General features: G+C 36.1%; 1 protein-coding gene across 1 annotated transcript in view; it reads right to left on the bottom strand.

Annotated features, from left to right (window-relative positions):
* UNC13C (unc-13 homolog C) overlaps positions 1-22,960 on the bottom strand; it is a 234,202-nt gene that overhangs the window by 192,529 nt on the left and 18,713 nt on the right. The window contains exon 5 of the mRNA XM_037395055.1: positions 9,861-9,927. Coding sequence (XP_037250952.1) covers positions 9,861-9,927 — 67 coding nt within the window. The remainder of the gene's footprint in view (positions 1-9,860; positions 9,928-22,960) is intronic.

The following is a 22,960-nucleotide window of genomic DNA, read 5'->3' as shown; positions in this document are numbered from 1 at the left end:
AGAGACTACTTGGGTTTCTTCTAGGAATGTAAAATGTTTTCCAAAGAAGGATTTTAAAATTAAGACTCTGACTCAGTTGCCACTTCTTGTGTAAGGAACTGGTTTTTGCTTGATGCTTTGCTTTCTATTATTGTGTCCCTTTATGCTTTGCCATAATTATAACATCTTCTGCAGTAAGTGATCTCTTACAGATACTATCATTAGAGCATTAAACTCTTCACTAATCATAGAAAAGACAATATTTCTGTTTTGAAATATCTAATCAGATTATTGTTCTACTAAACTGTCTCTGATTCTGGAAGAAAACACCAAAAGGTTTGACAGAATATGATCTTCATTATTCTTCCACAACCACAATAAAACTAATTATGCAGCTTTGTACTTTATGCAGAAGAATAAGCTGGTCTTTAAAGAAATTAATGTAAAATGGCCAAGGACTCACATTAGCATTACCTTTCAGGAAAAACCTTACCTTTTTATCTTTTATCATAAAATTGTCAATTATTGGCTACATTATTCAATATTTATTTTTACTCTCTTAAAATTATGTATAAACTTATTACTGGTGATATTGACAGGAAAGTATAATGAATTTAGAGTAACATAATTTATCTGCTTTTTCACATTTGCCCCATTATTAAGAGGGAATAATAAAAATTGACTTGTAAAGTAATTTATTTGCACTGATTCTTTACACCTTGGTTCCAGACAAAACAGCCCTTATAATATGCAAGTGCTGCCTCATACCTAACTACATGCATTAGACTGTCCTGGAGCTTTCCTGTCTCGGGTCTATAGGTGCATGCATTCCAGTCCCAGCTGAGGAACTGGTTGTTACCTTCAGCCTGGGATTTCATTTTCTTTGATCCAAGGTCTCCTCAAATACAGTACAGACGTCTGACTTCAGCTGAGCTTTACAGGGGAAGCTGTAATTATGACGTGAGCAAGACAAGGACCAGAGCGGGAGACCAAAAAAAAAAAAAAAAGGGGGGGGGTTGGGTAGGGTGGTGGTGGTGTAGCTAGCAGCTCAAGAAGAGGTAGCATACTGATAAGAAAAGCAATAAAATGGGAGAGGAGGGAGAAAAGAGAATCTAAAGATGGCAATTCACTATCAGCAATGATCAGCCCATTTCAAGGAGTGGCAGAGGAAACCATTCCCTGCTTTCCCATCCCAGTAAAGCATGAAAATAGAGCAGAAACACTCGGTCTTATCAGGGTGATGCACGTATCAATGACTAGCCTAGTAACCTCCTAATCCTAGCCTTCTGTTGTTCATATTAAGTACTAAATAGTTGTTCTACACTCTGAAGTCATATTTATGTTGTTTGCAGAATCTCTTTGCATATGGTAAAACTCACTGGAACAAAACTGACCTAGAGTGGGAGAGTTCAGCATCTCCATTCCATACTTAAATTCAAGTATATACCTAACAGCACTACGAAAAGCACTAATTAAAAGTAGTCTCGAGACTTGCCATGACTGGCAGCAGCATGGAAAGATTCAGCAATAAAGAGCACACCACCCAACTGGAAAAGAAAAATTTCTTTGGTAGTGAATTAGAACAAGAAACCCCACACATCTGAAAATTGGTAAGGAGTGTAGATCACAAGAAAGAACTGTAATGATGAAGTAGGAACTCTAAGGCAGACGCTGCAAGGATAAGCTGAATGCTTGCAACAGTCCTGCTCACAGTGCTAGGATTGCCAGAGAAACGGGTTACATCAGTAAACCTGGAACCAAGGTAGTTTGCTGTCCTAGATATCTTTTTTTAATATTTTTTTTTTCTCTGAGCCATTGCTTGGATTCCATCACTGTATTTCATTAGCTTTTCAGTGTATGACCAGTCATTCTCTTTGTCAAGATCCTGACTTTATTAGTGCTCCGTTCTTGGCTACTCTCAGCTTTCTTTCCTATCCTAGATCTCCCACTGACATGATTGCTTGTCATTCCAGTATTTCTCTCTCCTCATCCTGGGACTTCTTTCCCTTTCTTGCCATCATGTTCAGTACTCCACCAATTCTTATAATTAACCACCCCAACTTTCTTTAATGCCATGGATTCTCACCTTTGCAAACCTACATATTCATCTTTCAGTACCTTCAGTACTGCATTTCAAAAGCCAGCTTTTGCCTCCACAGGATGGTGCCCTTAAAGAACAGCCCAACTGATTAATACTAATTGGTTTATTTTTCCTGTTTTAAGTGAAGCACACATTCTCACTTGTAAACTTTCTCTGATAAGAACCCTGCTGAGTTTCAGTCTTCCAAGGATTGCCTCAAATGTTCACAAGATGCTCTATAATTCAATTACAAATATGCTCCAGGAGCTGTATAATTCTATAGCACGTTGACTTAGCTACAGGCTACCAATAAAACCAGTAATAAGTCATTTAACATGAGTCCAGAAACAACCTGCAAAATGCTGTAACATGGTTACTCAAAATAGATACTGAAACAGAAGGAAAGGGAAGAATGTTACCATGGTCCCTTTTTGAACTCTGAAGCAAAGGACAGAATTGAAATTCAGTTATCGAAGCGAGCATGTTACACTTGTTTATTTTCTCTTATGACAGTCAAAAGAGAAAGCTTAGTTTTCTTAACATCTATCGTGAATCATGCTATCTCACTTTTTGAAGAGGAAAGCAAAGTGATAATTCTTTTTTCTGACCTTGCTTAAACAGAATTCTCAAATAATGGTGCAGCAGCTCATAAAGGTTTCTTCCAGGGTCTATCATTCTTAATACCTCCAATTAACTGAAGAAAGCAATTTTTAACTTTTACACCAATTTAAAGGAGAAGAGGAATAAATCATAAAATACCTAAACTCACAATACCATAAAAGTTAAAATAAGCCTTCAAATAAGTTAACTTTATTCTGATAAAAGGCATCTCCATTTTCTTTTCTTCAAAATTCTTTTGTCTTTTTGATACATTTTTCCACTGAGAAACTTTCAGAGGAAGTAATTCCAAGGGAAAAAACAAACAACAACAACAAAAAAAGTGCTAGTGAGTTTACTTAAAAAGATAGGAAATAAGAGAAACAAAATCAGGGGTTTTTGTCAAAGTTAAGGTAAATGTGATTTTATCATTTTACGTAGTACATATCCTACACAAAAGCCATAAGACATGAAAGATAAGGTGGTAGAATAAATTTTAAGTTAAAACATAATCCAGTTACAGTTAAGCTTTGCTAGATAATTTACCAAAAGGGCAGCACAAAACTTCCATACAACTAGCAGTTAGATGTATTGCTTTTTATGACTTTCCTTCATGCCTCTGATAAGAGGGTTGTGATCCTGACCTATTAGCTGAATTTCTAATCCATTATCTCTGCATAGAACCATGTATTCTAGGCTGCAATCAGGATGAAGTCATTGCATGATTTTTGAAGCCATAAACGAAGATGAAATCAATCTCACATTTTCTCTTTGAGGAAATAATTGATGCTATTTGCAAGCACTGTACTCCTTGTTGCGTGTTCAATGGCCACAACACAAGTGAGATACACTCTTGAACTTCTGCCTTTATCAGTTTTGTCAAAGTAAACTTCCTAAATTCCACTTTTTGAAAGCTGCAGGGTCAACTATGAAGTGATCTTAGAAATGTTAGTCCAATCTCCCCACAGTGACCTTTTTACCATCTTCATGTAAACTCTAACAGTTCAGGCACAAGATAGTCAAGATCACTTGTACCACAGTAGTAGAACTGCTTGATATAACCAACCAATATCTTTCTTCACATAATAACAACAAAAAATAAGCGATTCATAAAGAAAAGACATCCCAGAAAGTCTTTTAACTCCTCAGGTATTTTGAGCTTCCTCATAGCGTCAATTGATATTTTAAAACATTGTCAAAATATCTTAAAATTGACAAACTTACACTGATACTAAATTCACTTAATTGAAAAGAAAGTGCACTTCAACATCTCTTTGTTTTCAAATTGTCAGTTTGCCACTTTTTAAATATGTCATCCTTGAAATAAACTCACAAAACTTTAATAAAAGAAGCTTGTTTGCTGACAGCCATTTAGCCCAATCAATATGCTGCTTGTCACTTGAACACTCATTTCTTTTGAATTGCATCAGGATACAAAATATCTATTATTAACACTTCATGGAAAGGACATACCTGTTTATTCCCACTTCAAGACACATTTGCATACAAAATATTACCTGGAATGCAGCGTTCAAGAAATTGTTCAAATGAAAGATGGCTTTTAAAAAAATAGCAATTTCTTTCGGCCTATTGAAATCTTTTAAAGGGAAGCTTTGCATTAATCTCAGAGCCCCATAGCTCCCAAACAAAGAATGATTTCTGGTTACCCACTCCTAAACTCCTATTGATGTCACTGTGTAATTCCTGCTTTACTATTAGTTTATCATGGCTTTTCTCTCAATAAGACAGTAAATCAATAGTGCTGACAGAACTCAGCTACTGATTAACTTCTCTCTGTTAGTTAGTGTTCTCACACTGAGCATCACCACTGCATCCACCATATAGTTAACCATGAATCACAAAGAACAGCGTAAGAACAATACACAGTGAATAGTTAATTCTATATAATCTTTTTCTAAAATATTGTAACACATACCAATATTTTTTTAATTTAATGGCATAAACTATATACAGATATGCTATACTCATTTTGCAAACTAAGAAATAAAGCAAACAGGGAAGATTTGCCTAGGCAAATCTGTGTCAGTATCACTGTTGAACTCCAAGTTATAAGACCAGTCAATATAGCGCCACTATTTTGTCACGTTTTGTTTCCAATACTCAGCACAGCTGTGGAATGATACAAGGGGTAACTCACATGAGTAGTCTCCTGCTTATTGTTAGCCTTAGGAATCAATTACTATGCTCTGTATTTTATAAAAAAGCACATCCATCTCAGAGAAGTGACCATTATTTATTCAAGTGAGTCAAGCAAAACAGTCTCTACCACACATAGGATTAGTAGCTAAAGATATAATCGAAGTGATGTACAAAACTGGCGTCGGAGAGAGGAAAGGGGAAAATCCATTTGATAGTACTCAAGGCTACCACTGTGTTAAAAAAACAAACAAACAAAAAACCCCCCAAAACCCCAAACCTCTAAATGCATCTTTTTATAATTATTGCCAGTACTTCATATCACTCATTTCAAATCTGTTAAAGAGCTAAGGCAAACAAAAAAAACCTCCACCTGTTACTGTTTCTAGCAGCACAGTGAACATGAAACTGAAACACAGATACTAGGATTGGATTACTGTAAAAGAATTCTGGTTTGGATTTTTGTTTTTTTTAATCAATAAGCAGAGCAGCAATTAAAGAACCCTATCTAGTCCTGCACTGTCTTTTTAAAAGCTATTCATTTCTGATTTACAGTTTTCCCTCAAATGATTAACTCCTCTCCCCTCCCAAACATGGGAGGGATTTCCCCAATAGTTTTATCTTAGTATTGCTATATCCTATATGATTGCAACAAGGTCTAACTATTGTTATTTCAGAGACACCGAGGCAATTTATCATAAAGAAAGATACATTCTCCAACAACAGTTTGGCACTTTTCCTGTCTGGTCATACAATGCCTCTGGTGAACCACTGGATGTCATCCCACCTTTGATCAGAACTGCCTAATTCAATTTCTTATTTCCATAGGTTAGGATCAAAAGCATGCACTCCAAATATTCTTACTGGAACTTAAGCCACCTGTATATTTTCTAGTACAGTAAGAATTCAGGTTTGTTTCAGCTGTGAAGAAATACTTGAAGCAATAGTGCTCCACTACTACTTCACGGGAGGTATTTTGTTATTGTCTATTTTAAAGATCATCCACTTGAGAAAACTACACACACACACACTCATCTCTGTTCCAAGCTAAACCTACGTTCCTAAGCCTCCAAGAATAGTTAAAAAATACAAAAAAAAAATTACCGTTACTTCTCTGTTCTCTAAAGGCCTCCAGTGATGGATATGTTACCTACACCCTGCTCTAATGCTTAAAAGCCTTCCTTGTGCTTACTAAAGGTCATGATTTCTTTTTCCAGTTCGTTAAGGATAGTAACAGTTCCCTTCTTGTGGAAGCAAGATCTTACAGCATAAATACCTACACACAGGGATTACTTTCTGTGGAAAATTACTTATTTTGCTTTATCTGTTCATTTGCCTCCGTTATGAGGCTCTATGAATATTACATCTTCTGTAAAATACATCAGGAATGTTTAGTTTCCTGATCTTCTTGTGCTGCTTGTTCTTTTTGTCGATGGTCCTTTTTTAGCCAATTCCAAGAGTAAAGCTTATTGTGATTAGGCATTGGCAGAGATTCATCTTCCATGCCTCTCAGATTTTCTAAGCAAAGAATAGCATTTAATGTCACATCAATTGTACTAAATCAACGATGAGATGTTACTAGTATGTTTCTGAAAATCAGTTTATCTTCAGGAAGAAAAGCCAAAAGACCAAGGCAACACACATAACTAAGCCACTGAAGCATAAAGCACTAAGATCATAAGCATATTTCAGGCACAATAACTTTATCAGAAGAAAAATCTTACTCAATTTGTAGGTTAAAATGAAGTTAAATAAACTCTTAATGTTAAAGCAAACTACTAATCTGTTATAACAAGCAATCAGGCCAAACATTTTATTTTGCTTTGTGCAAGGTCTCTTAATGTGTGCACAGGCCCAGAAAAAACAGAAGCTTGGTTGAATAAAATGCTAGCATGTAACTTTGCATTACAAACACATCTAATTTTCACTAAAAAAAGGCCGCTTATTAAGACAAGGTTTAGAACTAAGCTCTGACTTGCCTTCAGCATTAGGCATGTGCTTGGTGCAGGCATCATGGTAAGAACGTAAGCCACCCAACTGAGAACACAAAAGGTGCCCATTTCCCTGTATGACTATTTCTATTACCATGGGAAATTCCTAATATAATGTTCAGTTAAACAGCATCAGAACGATTTAAATACTTTTTAGATTAAAGTTTTTCCCCTCTAATATCTACATGTCTCCTTGCAAGACAACTCAGCTGTTCAAGAGCTGGGTTTTCATAGTCTCCAATGTCCCAAATTAGAAGCATATGAAGACCAAAATTTAACAAGCTTACAATGAAACAGTAATTCAGGATTTAAATGACATTTTAAATATTTACAGAAATTTTCCACTTCTTTTCAGAAAGACTTGCACATGAGATATTTGATTACATCTCCCATCCACCTGATATTCAAACTCTTTAAAAGACTTACAATAACTTCATCACCATCTTTCAGCCCCAACGTAATACTAGATTAACTGCTGAGTAATTTTTCCTTATTTCAGTGTGGTGAGTTAATCTGACTACTTTGCTACAAAAAACAGTTCAATGGCACAGTGACAACCCAAGATTCCCACTCATGCATGCTAACTTGTTTACTTAACCATCTTCTAACTGTCAAACTCAAAACTACTTTGAAGAATGGCAGTAGGAAGAAGCATATTAACATTCCTTCATTCAAAACTTCTTTCAAAATATGAATGAAATGCAGCTGATTCATCAAATCATGAAGTTACTGACCACATCACATTATTTATTTGCTTTTAAACTTGGAAATAAATTTATCCCACTGACTAGACAATTAGACAAAAGGATGACTGTTCACAGAGAGATTCTGTAAAAGCATCTTAAGACTACAGTAGTCTCCGTCTACAAAAAAACCTGGATTCTTTGGCATTTTGATGACAGTTAGGCCAGGACTTGTCCTGCCTACTTCCTCTAATGAGCTAACATTCAGCTTCAAAAAAAATAAAATTAAAAAAAAATCAAACCAGTGATAAAGTAGGATGCAGAAACTGAGATCATGTGAATCAGAAAAACACTCTTCCCACAAGACCCCAGTATAAACAGATCTTTTTCCCACTTTTTTCACACAGGCTCAGTCTATGAATTATCACAAAGGCAACAGAACTCAGTAAAAAAGAAAACTGAATTGATTCCCAAAAAAGCAGGAAAAAAATAGCTCAAAGGAACTGATGAAGCTGCATCTCAGATGGGTTTGATTAGTATTTACCACTAAACAGGTTTGGCTTTACTGTAAAAGCATAAAGTGGCACTGGACAGCACGGCACTCAAGAACAAGCAGTATTTTCCAAAAAGCCTACACACAAGTGAAACAGGAAGGTAAATCCGTGACCTTTAAGTTTTTTGGTAGGTCATTGTACACACTAAAGACAAAACTTCTGTGTTTCTCAGAAGTTATCAGCAGTAAATTTGCAGTAGTGTCAAGGCTGGAAGGCAACTGATGGCATTCTTTTTCTGTATTTTTACTTTCGAACTCAAGACACAACTCCCCAGTATAAGCTAGTTTCCTCCTGTACAACAGACTGTGTGAACGCTGAACAGGAGCAGATTTTAATCCACAAATTATTTATTAGACCTTGGGGAGTTAAGATCCAAAGTCTCATACAACTTATCTCAAACTTCTTTCAAAACACCAATCCCAAAAAGCTGTGTGAAATAATTACCACTTAAATACTGGACAGTGGAGACAGCTGCTTCATAAGCATTGCTTCAAAAAGGCTTGGTTGCTTTAAAACAATTGATGTATTTAAAAGGAATTACAGAAAAAGCAAAAAAAACCCCCAAGAAAACACAAAAACCCCACCCAACACCACACCTTAAAAAAGCCCATTTAGTTAATGACAACAGATAATTATATATTGCTACTTTTAACACTTTTTTACCCCCAGAAACATAGAATATTTTTTTTTAAATACAGGTGTTGCCTCATGTAGAGTTCTGGGAGTATCTCTAGTGTACATTCTCTTGGATTGCTGACTACCTCAGCTTAGGCACATGACTTCTTCCTGCTTTGACCAGTGATATTCACTGGTCTCTTTTCCTTTTCATGGAAAATTAAGAAACATTTACTTAAGGCACTAATGCCCGACTTACAGCAAATGGATTCAGTTCCTCTAGGTCTACAACCTTCCTGCTACATACAGCCCTTTCAGAGAGACTAATACTGACTGAGGCTGCCAGCACAGGGAGAACAACTTTGTTCCATGTAGAGCTGTAACTGCACTGCGAGAAAGAGCCATGTGGAGAGACCACCCTGCTGTGCTTGCCTGCCACACCAAACCTTACCAGCAGCTAATGTCAAACAGTTCAGTGCAAAAAATGGGATTTTAAGAGTTGGATTATTAGCTCCCTTTCATTAACCAGGAGTGGCATGGAACTGACATAAGAGATAGTACTACTTGGCAAAACCTGATTATGTCTGAATTCCCAGCTGCTCATGTGAGGCCATAGTTTGTACAGTTTCGGAGCAACAGTGAAGAAGAAAATACTTGGTACCTATGCTGACCACATAAACAAAGCAAGTGATCAGGATAATTTCCCTTAATTATCACATCTAATAAAAAAATGTCTGCTTAGGCAGTGGTATCATCAGTAGAACTTACAAGATATTTCTAGGAAAAAATATCAAAACAATGTTTTAAAACCCATTTATATTAAATATTATTGAAGTACTGATGTTTCTTAATATAAAATTTTTTTCAGAAATAGATGCTGAAGTTATGGTTTCTGGATTAATATGCAACACAGATAAGATGGCCAAACTATAATCATTTCCCATGCCTCTAAAGAAAGTTTCAGAATCTCATCCTCTTTCTGTTTCAGAAGAAACAAAATACCCCAAGGCCAGGGAACCACACAGATTTAAGGACCAATGTAAGGAACTGTCTCTACTGTCAGAAACTCAGTCACACCCTCAGATCCCACTGTAACTGAATAGCGGTTTACAGGAACTAGAAACCTTACACTAAATGCCCCTTCCATCTGAGAAAATTCTTTAAATTATAGTAACACATCAGTAGTTTTAAGAGCAGCTCTTACCTTCTGAATAGCCCTGGCCCATCTTGCTTTTGCGAAATTACTTTCATCAGCTTGATCTTTATTTCTCCTGGAGAAGTGGGGGCAGAAAAAAAAAAGTACTTAGAACAGCAAAGTATGGGGAAAAAAAGAAATACTAAAAGACCTTAGATAAGTCTATGGACAAGCAAATCAAAGCCAGCTAGAACCATCATCCATTTGTTCTGTATTTCCTCTGTATATAGTATCCTCTACATACTGGAAAAAATTAGCTCTGTGGAGGCTATTCTTTACATAAAGTCAAGAAAACTTATCCTGGTAATTAGTGTAACAGTAACTTTACACTTAGTAGAAAAGAGCTGATCCAAAGTCACACACTCATCCTCCTACTCTATATGACAGGCTGTTCAGTAAGTACTGTTTCAGCACGTGGATTCACAAGTGCCTTTGCTTTGTCAGTACCAAATCCAAACAAACTATGCAAAATAATGGAGGAAAATACTTCATTATGATCTATCTAGCCATATTATTTAATATGGAACATTTATTTTACTCATGTCCGATGAATGACTTGACACCATGAGCTAGATCAATATTTGTTGCAGGGGATGACCAGGTTTGAGATAATCTTCTAATGTATTTTTCCATTATTGACATCTATTTTCAACTCCAGTTCACTTTCTCCAGAAGGTAAATAAAAGTAAAAATCTCAGAAAACCTGATATTCCTATTTCAAACAGCTTTGTTTCTCTCCTAGGGTTTGAATGTTAAAATCAAATATAACAAACTGAAAATACTTAAGTTTTTATAACTACTGTTTTGTCTTATTTTCATTACAATTGAAGATAAGGGTAAAGAAACACATTTCTCTTCCATCTTCTCCCTATTAATTTCAAACTGCCCCGCCACACTCTACTTGGGCTGTTAGCTGATAAAACAAAACAATGTTTACAGTGAAGAGTGCCCAGACCTGACAGTGATTTGGCTGTAAAGTTAGAACACAGCATACATATGCTTGGTTTAGTATACAGGAAAAAATAAGCAGGCACTAGACAGTAACTACAGTGAAACACATGGCAGTATCTCCATATGCTGATTTGCTCTGCTGTAACAAAAATATTAAACTGCAGTTCTGAAACAATTCCCACCTATTCAGGCATTCTGAAGCAATCAAGCTATATTCAAGCAGAGAAGACAGACTCGCAGTATCCCCTTTGGATTACAGGGGGTTCCATTAATTTGAAGAGTATACTGGCTTGAAAAGACATGATTTCTGTTCCATATATTATTAACATGCTATAAAAAAGTATTGGTAAAGGAATATCTTTCCCAGTTATAGTGGTTCATAAATCAGGATTACAAGGTCTTTGACACTGAATGGCAAGAAAAGAAAACAGCAACAACAAAAACCACTCAAACCACCAAGAGAGGAAAAAAAAAAAAGAAACCTTTGAATTCCTTCAGTAAAGGCATATCCTTTTCAGACACAGAACTAGCACTGTCACCAAGTCTTTGCAAGCTGCACTAAGTGTGTTACTAAGAAGACATCAAGACATCTTGGAACCATTTATTCCTCTCAAGGCTTGGAATAAAGCTCTACAAGGGAAGAAAAAAACCCCACAACATTCCGAAACAACATGCCCGCCCCCCCCCGAAAAAAGCCACCACAACAAAACTTACATTTGATCACATAAGCACCATTAACAGAACTCTAAAAAATCTTTGAAATAAGAATATGTTATGCAATCTGTTGCCCCCACGCAGAAGCTGTACAGTTACACAGGCCCATTATAACGAGGTTTCATTATTCAGCGATTTCACCACACCTGTGAGGAATGTTGGTTGAAGCTGAAAAATGCCAGTTCAGTTCATGGCTGTTAAGGACAGGTTAAAATTAATTACCTATTACTACTTAGTATAGCCTCTACCACTCTTGCAAGAATCTAAAAAAATACTGCCTTGTACAATAACAGTTAAGTAACAATATCAAAATACACAGTAAAATTCTATAGGTACAATCTATAGAAGACAGTGGCATCCCGTCTATTAAGTAAAGTTGCAGTATATTTATATTATACCTCAGTGATATCCCTGGGTTCACACATTACTGTCTAATTATCTTGGACTTTTGGAATCATGCTCTTTTATCTGAGGAGAAAAATGTTCTCTCTGATAGGCACAGCTGAGTGCACATGATGCAAACTAAGTATGAAAAGGATTGTCTTCCCCTGCCCTTGTCTCAGAGGCTGAATATTTGCAGGTTTAGCCTTTTTCCTTTTGACATCATTCACTTTTTTGTATTGTAAGGTAAATCAGCCAAGTGATACTAGTAATTAGCCCAACCTATCCTGCAGCTGTTAACTAGACTGGAAATACTAGTTAATAATTAACCTTAGGAATTCTGAGGGTAATTAACCTCAAGGTCAGACAGAGAGCTGGTTGTCAACATTGATTGAGAAGGAACAGAGAAAAACAGCTCTCTCTGCCTTAACTGAAAGTAAATAGGGTCGAGGGAATTCTTAAGTTTTGAGGCAGACAAAAAATATTTAACTGGTTTGGGAGACTTTTAGAAAGTCATAATTCTGTGATCAGACTGCTGAGCAGTGCAGACAAGGCTGTTCAATACATTTCTGCTCGTGCTACATAACGACTCGCACAGACAGGCACAGTAGGAGCAGCTTCTTTACCTGTTCGCTTCCTGCTGACACAGCAATAGGTCCAGTTTAGTCAACAAATGATTAAATTTCTATACAGATCTATCAAAATTACTTGGTCCCCTGGCAGACAACAGTTTCTCAATACTGACTGAAGCCTCCAGATGACTTGCAGTTTACAGGAATTCTGAGTAGCAAAGACCAGCAGATACTACTGGGAGCGATCTGTACTGCTAACTGAACAACATATGAGGAATGTGTTTTGTTGAAGACAAACACATCACTATAATTTTTTGAAACCAAGAACAAAGCAGAACCAGAAGATTAGGACACAAGCATTAAATCAGAAGATATGGGAATCATAGCTGATAATTAGAAGACCATTAATTCGCTGTGGCAGACAACAAAAAAGTTTGGAAACCAGACAAATGCCTTAAGAGTGCCTGAAAATCACACTGATTGACAGTTTCTACAACATAGTGCCCAGCTGTGGTCTCTGAACCAGTGCAGTTCACAACACAAGAACAATCAGAAGGGGAAAACTGGAAGAGAAGTCTCATAATGAGAAGACCAGCAATATTTGGATATGGCAAGCTAAGCGAAAAGCCTGGGTCAAAACTTTGACGCATTGTGCATCAAACTTGGTAGGTCTCCACATCTCCTAGCCATAAGGACCAAAATAATTAACCTTGTTGCAGTCAATTTACCAACAGAAGACAGTTATGTGCAATGGAATGCACAGGCTGGATAAATGTAAGGGCTGTTCAGTCTGGTTTATCAAAACCCAAGGATTTTTAATAGAAAACAAAAGTTACACTGACACTTTTACTTAACAGATGTTTTCCTCTCAATTATGCTGCCCAAATACATTAAAATTGGTCTAGTATTTCAATGATGATTTGCATTTCCTGTAAAATTAAATCTCGCTACAGAATTTGGTGTAAAGCAGTTAATTATATAGCAGTTGAAGTGTGGCCATATACACACAAACAATGATATCTTCTAAATGTTTGTTTGCAATAGGCAGTCCTGAACATCTGCATTGATTCCTAACCATTCATCATTAATGTTGATTTTGTCAGCTTTGAATATAACTGAAAATAAACTATGGAAGAAAAATGGAAATAACTACATTCTATTATGATGTATTATGACTTCTTAAATCAGCAGTTCCCACTCCCCACTAGCAACAAGTCATGCTGGAACTAACATCTTATGCTTAAAAACAATCTGAAACAGAAAGATTAAGCAGTTGTACTTGGGTGGTATACTGCCACACAACTGTGATTTTTTTGTTGTTTTGCTTTCTTCAAATACGCTTTTCAGGAAGTTGTGATAATGGGCATTCTTGTAAGAATATGGGATAAGGATGCTGATGGTGATTTCTAGTTTTATTCTGCATTCTTTTGTAGTTAAGAAGGATAAGAAAGAGTAATTAACAGCTTCTGTTCTCTAGAATACCAAAAAAAGTAACTTCTGAAACATGCACAATTTAACATGCATTGGAAGTATATGATATGTTCATAAGATACTTGAAACTTCTGAGGGAGGATTTACATATCTGTTACTCATTTATACCGCAGCAGCCCAAGTTCTTTAGGAATATCTTTGTGTGCAGTGAGGCCCTAGATGTAGAAGCTGCTACCACAGTCTTGCATATCAAGCCAAAGTGACATTAGCAATATTACATACACCTGGGCTACAAAAGCTTGTCCTTGTTATAGCACCTGCCAGATGATCTGAAGCTGACTGCACTGAAAGAGCTTCCAGCTGACAACAATCTTTGCATCAGTAGCTTTCAAGTCGACTCATGCACTCAGAAGGGAACACCGTTCTTATTGGAAAGTATATCTAGGATATGGAACTCTAAAAATGGCATCCCATTAAGGATTATTGTACTATAAAGCTATAATTCCATTTTAACTAATTTCATAGTTCTCGATTACACAGTACAGATAGAAGAATCAGTACAACATTAAAAAGGAGTAAGTAGCAGTTCAGTAAAGTTTAGGAAGAACTGTAAGCAGTACATGTCCATCTTGGCTATAATCACAACTTGATAAAATTGCAAAGTAGAATTAAGCAAGCCAGACTTCCCACAGTTAGCTATAACACAGTAAGGCTTACTCCTTTAAGCCTTGCATATATTCATATAACTTAGCATTACCCAACTACTTCATAGAGATATTTTTGTGTGTCTTAGTGACAACAGAAGGCAGGCTTTGCTCCAAGATACTTTTTTTGTAGCATTAAATCTATATCCCTACACAGGTTCCTATTTATAGATGCTCAAGTTGCATTTGAAAATTTAGTTTTCAAACACAGGCAGAGAACAATAGGTCAGCAACCAGTTACTAATCTCTACAGTAAAGTTTTAGTTTTAAATTTAACTATACTTTCTCCTTTTGCATTTGCTTTCTTACGGTCTACAATCATAAATTTCAGTAGCTATATGGTCATCTTCAATCATATGTTTATATCAGTTATATTGCTGCTGAGTTTCACTTGAAATAGTTTGCAGTTCTGAGTTCTTGGTGGTTTTTTTCTGTTTTAAAACTAAAATTGTGAGTCTTTGTTTGGGACAAAATATTTGATTTTATCTTCACTTGTATTTTGAGAGCAACATTATCTACAGTAATGAAATAATATTTTCTGATTTCTTTGAGATCACCTTGTGTACCTGCCTAAAATACACAGTACAGCAATAACATCCATCTTCTAACCATTCAGATACAAATGCTTAGTAACACATGAACAGAAGCTAAAATAGGCTTACATATGCTTTAGTTAAGTTCTTAGCCATTTTTATTTCCCTAATTCTTTTTCTGGTTAATTACCTAATCATTAAGAAAGTAAGTCTTATATAAGACATACACCTTTTGACTCACCTCTAGAGAAAATGAATGAAGTTTCAAGGCATGCATTTATCCCCACAATAGCACTCATATTTTTCCAAAGTATGAATATTTCCTCCACTTTTTTCAAGGTTTCCATAGGTATAATTTGTATTGATACTGATCTTGATATTTTCATGAAAGATGTCTATTCCTGCTTGTTTTTTAGAAGTAACCTGAACCAAGTCCATTACCTGCACAGCTGTTAAAGATAACCCATCAATGACTGCAGCCTGGTTACCCCTCCTCTTCCTGGGCATAATTAACTACTTGTTGCAAGGGAAGTACTTGTCTCTCCCTAGTGTGTTTTCATCCTTCAGACTATACATTTACGGGTTGCTGCTGTTAAAGCTGATTCAGGAAGTCAGAGCTTGCTTTAACAATTATTTTCAAGTTAGGTTATTTTAGTATTCTGACTTACAAACTTTTGTTTCATATCAGGTAAATAGTAAACTAATCTGTGTTGTTGAGAATGGATACTGGGAAAGGGAGACAATAACTGCTTAAATCTCTGTATTTGTCAAAGTCCTTAATTTGGTACACTATGAATTTAGCATGTAAATTGTGCTTGTCCTGAATTTTACTACCATAATTATAATTAATAACAATTATAGTTTATTATAATTAATTATATATATGCTTTTCTGCCTTCTTTTAAGTAAGACCCATCATAGTAGCATTCAAACCTCTTGCACAGGCTTTGAGGCATCCTGTGATGTACCCATGGACACTAGACCTGAATTTAGTGCTCTAAGCATTTCAAAGGATTGACTGATCTCTAGGTGAAATACAAGTTTTGTCACTGATGTGAAAGGAGGCAAAATCTCACTCTAATACAGCTTTAATTAATTGAGCTGGACAAATCACATGAGCTCAAGATTAAAGATAGTTTCCATATATGAACAGGACAGCAGCCCAAATAAAAGGTCAAACTAAAATGAAATCAGATAAATTCTCTTTGTGAACATAATCTGAAACTGCACTGACAGAAGAAGCAGAGAGGTAAAATCAAACATTTTGTTGGGAAATGGCAATTTAGAAGGATTAAATTGGAATCAATAGAGGAATAGGGAAGAACAAATTCTGAAAGTGTTCTATAGCTGAGGGGTTGTGGATTATGAAGTTTCTTTCATCATCTTTGAGTACTTTTTTTTTCTAATGCAAAAATAAGCAGAGAGACATAAAACCAGTTGTCATTCAAGACATACTGTTAGATCCTCTGTGAAACACCTTAATTTATACTGCCGTTTGCATGTTATGATAAACTAAACACTCTGAGGCACAACTCTACAGTATGATAGAGGAATTCTATTTCACTCTGACAGCAAAATGCTGAAAGATCTGTTTGTGAATCTCAACAGTTAGAACTCCATCAGTGCAAAAGCTAACATACACAAAAAGGCAAGATGTTTTGTATAGAAACCTCAATTCATATTGAGAACAAACACTTAGACAGGGTTTACAGTGACAGCCAAAGGAATGTGACATTTTATTATACTCCTGAGACAACCACAAAATTATTTAGGAATAAACTTATCAAGTGCATAGATTTTTGTTTCTTTTACATCACTCCAAATGATGTAGATGCCTTTTGGATTCAACACTGAAATTTTCTTATTATTTGATGAACTATTTTTCTCAAATATTAATGTGCACTTTTCTCAAAGGGCTTGGTTTGCAAAACTAAGTGGCACTTTCCTTTTCATTATGCTGAAGGAACTTATGCAATTACATTAAACCTGTTCTGAAGAACCACTGCAGTTGAAGGCCTGGTGCTAGAGCGTGTGAAAACAGATGTACAGTAATCCATGCCTAAAATATTTAAATTCCAACTCTTGCCACTCAAAGATGTGAACTGGACTGAAAGCTGTCATTCTCATCAGTCCAAACCACAGCTTGTGATTTTGATCTTAGTATACTTAGTATCGTGCCAGTAAGTAATAGCTCGTATTTTTCCCTATATTGCTACAGAACGGTATCTTTGAAGACAGATTCTATTTTTTTTTTAAAGTGTGCCAAGACAGCAACTCAACGTCTTACAAATTAACCTCCAGGCTTTTCTGGTGGATACAAGGGTACTACAAGGCAGTCTTGCTACCTAAGAAGTCCTCTCCAGATACATTGTCTCTTCAGTGCTGCAACAGCTACATTAATTGTTTCCCAAGTGCAAGATATTTATCAGAACAAAACAACATACAGTTAGGGCAGAAACTGACTGACAAGACCAAAGGCTAATCACAGAAACCAGGTGACACAAAGAAGTACATCTTGGTGTAAGACACAAGCATGACACCGTTCTGCTGCCCAGTGAAGAGCCAGCTTCTAATCAATCCTGAATCTGTCAGTGTCATCTTGGACTGTTCCCAGAAATAGAACAATATTTAACACTTACAGAAATTTTATGGATTACTCCAGATTTTGCCCAGGTTTGCTGGGTTTGTCACTACGCAGCATTTTTTTAGTCATCTGTTTCTCACCTATTTCAACATGGTATCATTAAAACCATTGTTTTCTTCTAAAATGTCCAACTCAAAAAATAATAATGTGGGTACAATTTGGAAAGACATTTTTCTTTATTCAGATAAACTCAATCTTTCTTGCATGTTATCAAGTCTCTGTATTCATAACCAATGCCTAATCTTTCAAAGTTTTTCAAAAAAATCAAAATCTATAAAGTTTTTGATTGTATATGCATGCAATAAAAAAAAAGTGACTTTTAGAATTAGGATGGGCCTACAGAGCGTGTTACATCAATCTTCCACATCCAGATCTCTCTCTCTCCATTTCTATATCAATCTTAGAAAAAATATCCAAAATATCCAGTATCTTTCATGTCAAAGACAGTGTGAAACTCATTATTTGTAAGAGAAGTTTCACAGAAGATGCTGTACCATGATTATTGCCTGAACCTGGCCTCATGCATGAAACTGTATGAGTAATACAAATTTATCGCGTACCTCAAATAGATCCTTACATGGATTCAATCCATCTCTACTTCTAAATTAAGTGAAGCATAGAAATACATAACTACTGATAATTCCATCAGGTTGAATAGCTGTAAGATTTTTGGCTTATTGTTTTAGTTAATGAAAAGATATAATAATAGTAGGACATAATAATTAATATGTAATAGTTAAGAAAATAAGAACAATTTTTGGAAGAATCTGTTCTTCAGAAGCTCTCAAATGATTTAAAGAACAGGAAATGTCCTTGCACTCCACCTGTACCAGGACACTGAACGCTTAGCTAGTGTCCTACTATAATCCTTACCTACTGCAGCAAAATCCAGAACCAGATTTGCTTTAGGTAACTAACGCTGTTCCTATTTTCTCCTTCTAGCCAGCTTGATTTGCAACCAGTAAGGAAGAGAAATAACAGAAGAAACTCCAGTGCTCCACACAGACTTCTTTAAGAATATTTTATAATGGAAAATCTTATATGAAAGCATGTGTACTTACCTGCTGTAAATTAGATCTAATCTGCCCATATTTAAGTCATCTTTAAACAGACTCTTGCACTGCAAAAAGCAGTTGGGTTTTAGTCCAAACTTTATCTGTACCTGCAGCATCTGCACTTACGTGATCAGTGTTTTCCCTGACTTTCAGCAATTGCTGCACCATGAAGGAAAAAAGCTGCCTGCCCTCTCTCCACACCATTGGCATATAGGGCTTTTCGAACCTTGAATCTTGATATCCACGTCAGAAATGAAAGTGTTTCCAAGGGAGATGATTTTACAGTTTGGGTCTACAAATGAATCTACTGCATAGTAACTAAAAGGAACTGAGCTCAGGAGGACAATTAATTCAGTGAACTTGTTTAGTCATATATCAATGATTGCTAGTCCATGGACAATATGCTAGAAATGTCTGCATTGATAATCCACATCAATACTTGAAATTCCATTTGAAAAATCCATACAAATAGGTAATCAGTTAATGAAATGAGGGAAAAAAAAATAATATGAATTTATAAGCAGCAGCTTACTGCTTTCATTGCAGACTAAACAAAATTCAAGACATGAGTTTGTAACCAAGTAATTGCTACGCAAATGTTATAAATTAATTCTCATGAAGTTTACCCTGCATGTGAATGTGTTGGTATCTTTCAGGGAACCAGCTTAAAGATGAAATATGGCACAGCACTAGGAGCCTAATGAAACTTCTCATAAACACTTGGTCCTCTTCCCAAGGGAGCTCTCTTTTCTCCTCTGTTGTATAGCGCTTTCTGTAGCATTCTTGTACCTCTACCTGAAATGGCTGCATTTTCCTTTTTTTTTTTGAGACCTAGTCATACAGACAAAGGGAATTGCCTTGCACAAGTATCGATACCCAACTTGACCATTTTAGCTTTTCCATAAATGAACAGCTTTTCTAGTAGTTTCAAGGGAATATTTGCACAGAGGTTGAATATACATCTTCTACACACAGCTGTAAGTATTAATCAGATAAACTGGTTCCCAGAAGCTGACAAGGCTACTTAAATAAATTACTACTTCTGCAAGTAAGGTCTAAGCAAAGTCTATTAACCTATATGCGATGTAAACTTTTGGGGAATGAAAGACAAAATAACTGCATAACAGTAAAGTGTTAATACAGTTACATGAGAACAGAAATGCATAAGAAGGAATAGGCCTTAATCTAGGACACACAAAAAAATCCAAAAGCCCTTCTTATTCCATTCACACCTAAAGAATTCATTGTGAATAATGTTATTACACAGAATCTCAGGGGAAGTCAGAACGATTTGTCAATTATTATGAAAGGTTGTCACCATAACAACAATACAAGACCATGAATATTAATAATGAAGTCAATTAAAGCTCAGTATCAGGTCACAACAGGATGCAAAACAATCACCAGAACACTTCTGATAGCCATAAGCAAAACAGACATTTGTGAAAAGATTTAAAGAAAACAAAGTTATAACATCAGGTTACTGGGAGGAACAAAACAGGATATAGACTGATAGGGATAGATACTGAAAGAAATTAGTAATAATCTCTGCCATGTGGAAAAGATATTTATATTTTAGTTTAATACATGAAGTATTTTATAATTACGTTTTGTAGGCTTATTTTATATGTACCACAAACTTGGCTGTATCTTTTGTGCCAGAACTAGACATTATACCTCTTTTCCTCTCCTACTGGAAGATTGTCCATGATTATCTCATTCCTAGATTGGAACATAAGGTCATGTTCAAAAACAAGGTATGACCTGCAGAATGTGTATATTTAAAAATTGTGCTGTATTAAACCCCAAATACAAAAATCTGATTTCTACAAGTTATTCAGAGGACCCCAAGCAGAGCCACTGAACAGTTCTAATTCCTTCTAATTCTGCCACAGAATGCCTGTCTTTACAGAGACGTAACATAGATATATATAGATATATATATCTACGGATATATAAAGCTCTCTAATTACATTTTCTTTTAATGTGAAATAATTTGGACAGGACCATTAAAAGAAAAAATTCAGTTTTATCAGTTCCATTTATCATCAACATCTCAACAATTTAAAAAAAATGCGCAGCAGTAATTTTCTATCAATATTGCCTGCCTCTCTATCAGGGCCCTGAGTGCACCAACAGACACAGTAAGACCAGCCCTGCCTGGGGCCTCTGCAGGGCATCCATGAGCCCCACAGCTCCACTGAGGTTCAGCCTTGGCGCTCCAGCCGCTGCCTGAGGTTACCTTAAAGGAGTGACTGTCTCTAGCTCACGTGCAGCACTGCCTGTGTACCCATGGGTCCAGACCCTCACTCCTAGATTGACTGCCTGGCTTGAACTTGACCCTGCTTCACTGTTACTGACCTGCCTGGTGATCACTGTGTTGTGTCTTACCCGGGTTGCCATCACTAAACCTGATCCTGACCTGTAAGACCTGACTCAGCAGTCCGACCTTGAACCTGTTTCATCACCACAAACTTGTCTAGTCATCTGCAAGACTGTTTGACCCTCGCTGCTATTCCCAGGCTCGCCTAGGGATAGTGGGCTGGGGCACTGGCTGGTGAGGCCGCTGCCCTGCATGCTGTGTTATCCTGCCTGACTGCCCACCCCCTGGGGAGCAGCTGGCTGCACTGCCTCATCTTCACTTACCTAAGGCCTTAATTCTGCATGCCATATTCATAAAAACTCAGTTGAGTATGAAGATTTTTGCTTTCAGTGTGCCATGAAGATCAGATTTGTAGCTGTGCACTAGTTAATTTTACAGCAAAGTTTTAAATAGATCCTACTAAGAACTTCATGATGTGAATTAAAGCATTTGACTTTAAAACCAAACAGAAATAACCTACCAAAATCTACTTGGGATAATTCTAGGAATGAAAATGTACATCAACATGTCATATTAGCTCACCATCATTTGTTCTAAACTGCAATTTTGCCCTGCCAAAGTAAATGTGTTTTGTTCCCCGCTACTCTTAGGAGTTTTACACATAATTGTTTTTCCTGACAGAATTGTCAATTTCCTACATGTTTTTTGTCTCAATTCTCTCAGTGTTCTTTTTCCTCAATGTCTTTCAAGTAGAATATTTTCACTGCATACTTCTAACTGTTAATTTATCTCCTTTTCCACATTTTTTCACTCAAAATTTTTGAACATCTAAGAATAAAGCTGGTAACAATTGTAAAGTTGACAAAGTAGAGGCATATAACAAAACCCATAAAAATCTCTTAATCTTCAAATTCAATATTTATGGGACTTAGTATTCTCCAGCTCTAATTGTAAACTTTGTCTATACATCTATACTTTTCCTGCTGTGGAGACATACTGCAACATTCTTTAGAATTCTGAAGAAGTGTGTTGGCTTTTTTGTTAAAGTAGATTTTGAAAGAATTACTTTTGCTCCATTCAAGAGCAATAGTTCTAGGCCACAGAAGATCTGAAGGAAAAACACATTTGAGAAAAGCTAGAGAATGGAACTGAACTTGGAAAGGGCAGCAGAGCAGGAAAGATCATCAATGAGCACGTTAGCTTGAGTGTCAGTTGAGAATTAAGCCTGAGAGAAAATGGAATGAACTCTCAGTGCTACAGTGATATTCAAAAGGGCTTAATTTTACATAAGGCTGTAAGCCACTATTACAACAACTTTCTCTTATTGAAAAGATCTGCCTTACTATGATAAAATAAATCAATAACATAATTTATTTACAGTTTTAAATAGCCGATCTACAAACCTAAAGCAAATATTACATAAAGCAGAATACCTTCCTACCCACACTGCTTTCTATAAATCAAGTAGAAAGCAGCTGCCCAAGCAGTCAAAGAGCTTAGAGGAATGTTCTTTAACATATGAAAACAGTTCGTATTCAGGGAAGTCACTCAGTTGGCAGGTGTTTTATTTACACGGCCATTTTACCTTGCCTTTGGAACACAGAAGTATCACATGAGTTAAACTGTTATCTAGCAAAAAATAAATAAATAAATAAATCAGCTCTTTTAGAAAAAAAAATCAAAGAAGATATAGTTACACCAGCCACTTATCAAGATTCATATTCTCTTCTGAAGATCAGATGTTTCTTCTTAGGTTTTTTTACTCTTAGGTTACCTTCAAATAGATTGTGCTTTCAGAAAA

Source organism: Falco rusticolus, chromosome 7 (genome assembly GCF_015220075.1).
Source record: "Falco rusticolus isolate bFalRus1 chromosome 7, bFalRus1.pri, whole genome shotgun sequence".
Taxonomy (NCBI): domain Eukaryota; kingdom Metazoa; phylum Chordata; class Aves; order Falconiformes; family Falconidae; genus Falco; species Falco rusticolus.
This window is presented reverse-complemented; position numbering and strand designations above follow the sequence as displayed.